This window comes from Rhinopithecus bieti, unplaced genomic scaffold, assembly GCF_001698545.2.
Source record: "Rhinopithecus bieti isolate Rb0 unplaced genomic scaffold, ASM169854v2 scaffold_31531, whole genome shotgun sequence".
Lineage (NCBI taxonomy): Eukaryota > Metazoa > Chordata > Mammalia > Primates > Cercopithecidae > Rhinopithecus > Rhinopithecus bieti.
The window spans coordinates 705,226-713,524 of record NW_016814088.1 but is presented as its reverse complement, the minus strand read 5'-3'; the positions used below and the strand labels follow the sequence as shown (position 1 = coordinate 713,524).

The 8,299-nt window shown below is 40.0% G+C and overlaps 1 protein-coding gene across 1 annotated transcript; it reads left to right on the top strand.

Annotated features, from left to right (window-relative positions):
* The first annotated feature begins 316 nt into the window (after nt 1-316).
* Nucleotides 317-4,537, top strand: IL17A (interleukin 17A). Its single transcript, XM_017849614.1, has 3 exons — nt 317-388; nt 1,528-1,730; nt 2,973-4,537. The coding sequence occupies exons 1-3, from the start codon at nt 362-364 to the stop codon at nt 3,208-3,210; spliced, it is 468 nt and encodes a 155-aa protein (XP_017705103.1). The 5' UTR covers nt 317-361; the 3' UTR covers nt 3,211-4,537.
* The last annotated feature ends 3,762 nt before the right edge of the window (nt 4,538-8,299 follow it).

Here is an 8,299-nt window from a genome sequence, read left to right as displayed (position 1 = left end):
CCAAAGTGCTGGGATTACAGGCTTGAGCCACCGCGCCCGGCCTCATAAACACATATATTGACCCATAGCATAGCACCTCTGCTCAGCTTCTAACAAGTAAGAATGAAGAGAGGACATGGTCTTTAGGACCATGAATTTCTGCCCTTCCCATTTTCCTTCAGAAGAAGAGATTCTTCTATGACCTCATTTAGGACGGAAATTTTAACCAAAATGGTGTCACCCCTGAACCCACTGCGACACGCCACGTAAGTGACCACAGAAGGAGAAAAGCCCTATAAAAAGAGAGGCGATAGCGCTACATTTTGTCCATCTCATAGCAGGCACAAACTCATCCATCCCCAGTTGACTAGAAGAAGCAACAATGACTCCTGGGAAGACCTCATTGGTGGTGAGTCCTGCACTAACGTGCGATGCTCTTGTTGATTTGGACCAGATAGTATTTCCAGACCATGGGCATGAAATGCTGGGTTCTGACTATGGAGATCCAGGAATACTGTATATGTAGGATAGGAAATAAAACTTTGGTAGATATTTAAGTAATTGTGCAGCATTTTCAAGAACTGATATACAGCAGTTTGAAAGATAAGATTAAAACTGAAAGATAGCTATATTGGGGCTAAACCACACAAGAAGTGTCACATGATGCTGTGCAGTAAGAAAGAAAATTTATTGAAAGTCTGTTTTTCTGAGTACAAAGGATTTAATATGATTCTCCCACGGCATTTTTCTTTAAAATGGGTCACTATCCTTGAGATTTTGAAAGCCGTAGCAGCGACCTTTGTTTCCGTTATCTCGTACCATATTCTCGGTACATCGAAACTATGTATTCTAACTAGATATAGATGTAACTGTGTTTTAGAATAAATGGGTTTTATATTTTTTAAATATTTAACTTCAAGTGTCTTTTTTGAAATCTGATTTTATTACAGAATCAATACATGTTAAATGTAGGACAACTGGAAAATATACCTAAGAAAACATGAAGGAGATCGAGCTTTTAGTTGGATGCCTGCCAGTAGCACCAACAGCATTTTTAGCATGAATATTGATACCACATAGATTTCTATAGCTCTTTCTTCCAATGTGAATGTTTGACTTCACATTGAGTTTTACAGAATGTGGGACTGAGAACAAGGGTGCAGGAGGACATTTCTACCTAGAAAATCAGGGTTATTATTCCTTCCCAGACCTGACAATGATGCATGTGCTGATAGGCTGATGACATGCCATGACTTGATATTTTTACTAAAATTATTGCCAGCCAATGGATAACATGTCTTTCCTAAGTCAAAAGAAGAATGTTGAAACTGTTTTAAAAAAAAAAAAAATTAAGTCATGGTGTTAACATTATGTTGGTCATCTACCTAGATTTTTCTCTAGCTGATCTGAAAAATGCAGTATAGATTGTCCTGGAACATTGTGTGTTCTCTATGATTACCAATGCATCATCATCACAATCAATTTGTTGAAAAGAACCACATAGTAATCCAGTCTCCAACCTCTCTCTCGTTTCCCATTCAATTCTAGTTACTGCTGCTGCTGCTGAGCCTGGAGGCCATAGTGAAGGCAGGAATAGCAATCCCACGAAATCCAGAATGCCCAAATTCTGAGGACAAGAACTTCCCCCGGACTGTGATGGTCAACCTGAACATCCACAACCGGAATACCAATACCAATCTCAAAAGGTCCTCAGATTACTACAACCGATCCACCTCACCTTGGAATCTCCAGTACGTAAAGCTTCCAGATAAAAATACTATATTCTTCATCCCTCTTATGCATCAGACTGCCAGTTAAATCTCCTCAAGGGTGATTTTATTCATTTAGAATTACCAGTCAAACCTGGAAGGACCACCGTGAAGAGCAATTCTCAAACTTTCTACAGATATTTCTTTAACAAAGCACAGGACAGCCTCCAATAATCCCCATCCTGTTAGATCTAATTGTCACTGATACGAATAATCAACCCAAATTAATTATAATCATCATTCTAATATTTGTGAGACCCTAAGTCTATTGTTTATTTATTCAAAGAATAGACATTTATCAAAGGGGATTAATGCTTTTATTCTCTTAACCAGAGCTACCATTGAGAAGATTTATTACAAATAATTAGTAATTAGGGTTTTTCACTTTTTTTCTTTTGCTTATTTTTGTTTTTGAATCGCAGTGGAATAAGTATCGCTGGGGTATTTCTACCCCTTTGTGTGTTAGATAGTCTTGATCTACTTCCTAACATACCTGTGCTTCCTGTGTCCTTAGCATACCCAGTATTTAGACCCCATCAAGGGTTAAATACACAATGTATTTTGATCATTTGACTTTATACAAATAAGTCTCTGTTCTGTGGAGCCTACAGATTGGTCTGATTGTAGGATTTCTTTTCTTCTTCCCATTACTAGGAAGAGTCAAAATAAATCAATTCAAAAATCCAAGTAAATTATTCACTGTGCTAAAAGAGAGTAGGAAGAGAAGGTTATAGAGACACTTAACCTTTTGTTTCCAGCCCTTTATCTCAGCTCTGGGCTCTGTCCCATGAATGTGATCTCAGATAAAATTTTGATGTATTCCCTCTTCAAAGACAGATTTCAGCAAGTCAGATAAATGGCTATCTTATTCCAGATGGTTCCAAGTCTACTCTTCCTTTGGTCTTCTTCTGTCTGTCAAATATACCCTAAAAAAGTTATCATTTGTGTCAAACTTAAATTTTTTCTGTGGCCTCAGTCTGTCTTATTTTATTCATTCTTCAAATAAATTGGGGAAAACCCGATCATTGTCTTCTTTTCTGTAACAATTCATGTGCTTATCCAAATTGTCCCCAAAGTTCTTCTTCAAACTAACATCATTTAAAGAATTTGCAATGCCTATAATTTGTCATCCTGTGAACTTGCCTCTCTTCATGTATTCCTGCTTTATTTCTTTCCCACTTTACCAGGAATTCACTTTCCTCCTGATTTTTCTCCCCTCTGCAGCCGCAATGAGGACCCTGAGAGATATCCCTCTGTGATCTGGGAGGCAAAGTGCCGCCACTTGGGCTGCGTCAACGCTGATGGGAACGTGGACTACCACATGAACTCTGTCCCCATCCAGCAAGAGATCCTGGTCCTGCGCCGGGATCCTCGGCACTGCCCCAACTCCTTCCGGCTGGAGAAGATACTGGTGTCCGTGGGCTGCACCTGTGTCACCCCCATTGTCCACCATGTAGCCTAAGAGCTCTGGGGAGCCCACACTCCCCAAAGCAGTTAGGCTTTCTGGAGAGCTGGCTCAGCCCCTCAGGAACCCTCATTCTTCAAAGACACAGCCCCATTTCAGACTAAACTCATTAGAGTTCTTAAGGCAGTTCGTCCAAATGAAGCTTCAGAGGTAACTTGGCCAAGAGATGAGATCTGAATTATCTTTCCCTCTTTCCAAGAAGGAATTTGCTTCTTGTTTACTTTTTTAAGGGCTTTAAGTTATTTATATATTTAATATGCCCTGAGATAACTTTGGGGTATAAGATTCCATTTTAATGAATTACGTACTTTATTTTGTATGTCTTTTTAAAGAAGACAAGATTCTGGGCTTGGGAATTTTATTATTTAAAAGGTAAAACCTATATTTATTTGAGCTATTTAAGGACCTATTTATGTTTAAGTATTCAGAAAACGTGAAAAGTGCGATTATCAGTTCTGCCTAGGTAAATGTGAGATAGAATTAAATGGCAGCGGAAAATTTCTGAGTCTTTACAACATACGGATATAGTATTTCCTCCTCTTTGTCTTTTAAAAGTTATAACATGGCTGAAAAGAAAGACTAAACCTACTTTCATATTTATTAATTTAAATTTTGTAATATGTTGAGGTTTTACAAGAGATACAGCAAGTCTAACTCTCTGTTCTGTTAAACCCTCATAATAAAATCCTTCTGTAATAATAAAGTTTGGAAAGAAAATGTTTATTTGTTCTCATTAAATGTATTTTAGCAAACTCAGCTCTTCCCTATTGGGAAGAGTTATGCAAATTCTCCTATAAGCAAAACAAAGGATGCCTTTGAGTAACAATGACCTGGAACTACCCAGTTCCAAGTTCTCCATTTCACAGGCCTTCAAGACTGATGACCCATTAACGTTTTCATACTATTAGCCAATGCTGTAGACAGAAGCATTTTGACAGGAATAAAGCAAACAAAATAATGGCCCTGAGGAATGGCATGTCATTGCTAAAGATCATATGGGGAAAATGAAACCCTCCCCAAAATACAGGAAGTTCTGGAAGGAGACATTGTCTTCAAACTACAATGTCCAGTCTCTCCCCTAGACTCAGGCTTCCTTTGGAGATTAAGGCCCCTCAGAGATCAACAGACAAACATTTTTCTCTTCCTCAAGCAATACTCCTAGGGCCTGGCTTCTGTCTGATCAAGGCACCCCACAACCCAGAAAGGAGCTGATGGGGCAGAACGAACTTTAAGTATGAGAAAAGTTCAGCCCAAGTAAAATAAAAACTCAATCACATTCAATTCCAGAGTAGTTTCGAGTTTCACATCGTAACCATTTTCGCCCCCATGGCCCAGCGTGCTGTCTTGCCCTACTTCTGAAGGCTTCTAGAAATTCTCAGGCCACTCCGCAGGCTCCCTGCTTCTTGAAAGACCTTCCTCTTCACTCCTTCCTGCTCCATCCCATATGTGCCCCAGCCCACCCAGAGGCCCACGGCTTTTCTCGGCCTTTTTCCCCATTCCAAATCCAGGGGTTAGCCTCTCCAGCCACCTCCTCTCAGTGTCATTTTGTGCTCACATCTTGATTCCTGTCACCGTCCCTGTCACCATCTTCCTACAGGAAATCCCCAAGCAGCTTCCAGGGACAGTTCCTCACAGCCTTTACGCTTTCAAGCTTCTCACTAAAAACCTGCTGCTCGTTTTCGAGCTTTCCCTGAACGGTGGTGATGAAAAGAAAAAATTGTTTTGTTTTTGTTGGGAAGAGGGGGTTGCAAAAGAATATATACGTCTATATATAGATAGATAGATGTCTATATATAGATAGATAGATATCTATATATAGAGATATATGTCTATATATATGTCTGTGTGTGTATGTGTGTGTATATATATGTATGTGTGTGTGTATATGTGTGTGTGTGTATATATATGTGTGTGTGTGTATATGTGTGTGTGTGTGTATGTGTATATGTATATATATATCTATCTCCATGATTCGGAACCATTATTTCCCATTAGATTTTGGGTGGGGGGTGTGGGGCTGGGAATAGGCAGTTGCTTTCCATGTACTCCCCCCTTGATATGCTTTGCTTTTATTCTCTCTTCATTTTCCCCAGTTAGCACTACCATGTAGCTAGTCATCCAAGCTAGAAATCTGTGTGGCTTCCCTGAATCTTTTTCCTTCTTCCTCGCCCTCATTCCTAACATCCACATATCACCAAATACTGTATTCTCACTTCTAAAAGTTCTCCAAGGAACCCCCTCCTCCCCACCAGTACCATACTACCCAGGTTCAGGACTATATCTATTCTCATTTCTCTCCCCCATGAGTGCTACAGCCTTCCACCTGTTCTTGCTGCCATTGTTCCCGTCTCTCAATCCATCCTCCAACCTGTACCAATGACACAAATTCAAATACAACAAAAAGCACCCCCAGCAATCTGGCCCTGCTCCCTCTCCTGTTCTATCCCAGGGTGCTTCCTCCTTGACATTTTACCCTCGAGTCGTGGTGAAGTTGTTGTGGACACCACCACGCTGTTCTTCACCTTGATGCCTATGCCATGTGGTCCCTTCTGCTGTGAATGCCCTTGCCACCTTCTCCCTGCTGTCCCTCCAGTCACACGCTGCCCTCCCCACTCTCCCCCACCTTTATTGATCTACTCACACATTAAAACTTTCTTCAGGTCTCATCTTCTCTAGGAAGACACCTGGACCCATCACTGCCTGTTATCCCAGATTAGGTCCCTCTCTCGCTTACGCGCTCCAAAAGCATTGTGCAGATCCTTTATCACTGACCTTACATACTCTATCAGCTTTTCCTATTTGGCCAGTTTGTGGCTCCTCGAGAGCAGAAACATCAGCACCTGATATGGCCGGTAGTACACAGTCAATACTCAGCTGAACTTTGAACCAATAGTGCACAGACACCTCAAAATCAACAAAGACAAAACTAGGCTCGCTGGCTTTACTCCCAAACTGGCTCCTCCTACTGCTTTTTTATCTACTGGAATAGCATCATCTACTTCTTTGAGCCGGAAACCTAGCTGTCTCTCCACCCCTCATTCACCTCATCCAATCAATGACCACCTCTTCATCAATGTCTCACATGTCCTCCCCTTCCTTGCTAACTCCAAGTTTGCTATTACAGTTGCATTATATTATAACACTAACTGGCCTCTCTGCCTCGCTTCTTATATTTAATAATTCGGTATCTCTCAAACTTGTGGGGGAGTTTAGTCAGAGTAGGTAATTAATAGCTTCTGCAACAGACAAAGTCCAAATAAACAAAGGTTTGTTTCTTGTGCATGTTACAATCCAGCAGGGATCAATAAGGAGCATTGCTCTACTTGGACACTGAGAGACCCAGGCTGACACAGAGGTTCTGACTTTTACAGCACCATCTAGCACTGCAATGTCTAACACAGTAGCCACCAGGAATCTGTAGCTATCAAGCGCTTGGAATGTGGCTAGTCCCAGAAGAGTTGTGTTATAAGTGTCAAATACATACTAGATTTCAAATACTTAAGTTTTTTTTAATGTAAAATATCTTTTGTTACTGTTTATATTGATAAATGTTAAAATGTACTTGGTTAAACGTATTAAATTTATTAAAATTCATCTATTTTATTTTTTTAAATGTGCTTACAATAATTATATAATTAAAATGCAGCTAGCTTTGTATTTCTGTTGGACATATAACCAATGAAAGAAAAGAGAAGGCTGAAAACTACACATTCAGTGTTAAAGGGCCAATCTTATTGACCAGAACTCAGTCACACAGACCCAAATTAAAGCCAGTGGAAACTGGGAAATGAAATATTTCTATGGGTCCATGAAAAAGAAATGAAATGGAATTTGGTGGACACATAGCATTACTTCTCCCATCACATATACGATGAATGAAGGTTTGTGCATGACATCGTCTCACAGTCACATAATTCTAAATAGCTGAGCTGTTACACGGCCACTTCCTGGTGGAAGACGGTCTAGGGTGCAAGTAACAGTGACATTATTGTAAAAATAACCTTGAATCAACACTAATGTTTTTAAAATAACCTTTACAAACTTTGGCAATTAACACACTAGAAAACAACCCACATGGGACATACCTCACAACTAACAGCTGCACACCTGTGTTTTGAAATTACACAGCAATTGTTACTCTTCCATCTCTCCCCATGTTTCAAGAGGTCCTCTCTAAAATGTAAATATGATCACATTAATCCCCTGGTTACTCCTCACTACCTCCCCCATACCTATAAGATAAAGTACCGCCAATTGTTTTGCATGACACAGAAGATACTCTATGACCTGGCCCAGTCCACCTCTCACAGTATTTCAACCCACCATCCTCCCTCCCTGCTACCAGTATCAATGCCATGCCTAACTGTCCTCACAATCTGGGACTTTGTTTACGCTTCCTGCTTACCTGGAATAGCCTTAGTCTTCCCATTTCTCGTCACCATTAACCTGATGAAAATATCAACACATTTTTAAAAATCAGATTAAGCAAAAAGACATCTCTGGAGATGGAATTTGAGAAACTATTCTAACATGTTCCCCAGTTGATTTTGATGCATCATCTCCGGTAGCCATTCACTGATCAGCCTCTGGGAACCATTGATAGAGAAGCAGCTAGAGATGCTATCTCAGAATACAGATGAAGATTAACAAAGAAATACATTGATGATAAATATAAATTGGGGCTGGGCATGGTGGCTCGCACCTGTAATCCCAACTCTTTGGGAGGCCAAGACGGGAGGATCACATGAGGCCAGGAGTTCAAGACCAGCCTGGCCAACATAGTGAAATGCCGTCTCTACTAAAAGTACAGAAATCATTCGGGCATGGTGGTGTCCATCTGTAATTCCAGCTACTCGGGAGGCTGAGGTACAAAAATCTCTTGAACCTGGGAGGCGGAGGTTGCAATGAGCTGAAATTGCACCACTGCACTCCAGCCTGGGTGACCGAATGAGACTCCATTTAAAAATATATATATTATATATATATTATTTTATACATGCTACATATTATACAATATATTTTATATAATATATTATATATTTTATAAATATATAGCATACATTTTATGTAATATATTATATATTAT

Bases quoted from the DNA above. Each gene is read 5' to 3' on its own strand.
- IL17A (XM_017849614.1), top strand. From the start codon at position 362: ATGACTCCTGGGAAGACCTCATTGGTG. The intron at 389-1,527 runs GTGAGTCCTGCA...ATTCAATTCTAG, and splicing joins CTGGGAAGACCTCATTGGTG to TTACTGCTGCTGCTGCTGAG. The intron at 1,731-2,972 runs GTACGTAAAGCT...TCCCCTCTGCAG, and splicing joins ACCTCACCTTGGAATCTCCA to CCGCAATGAGGACCCTGAGA.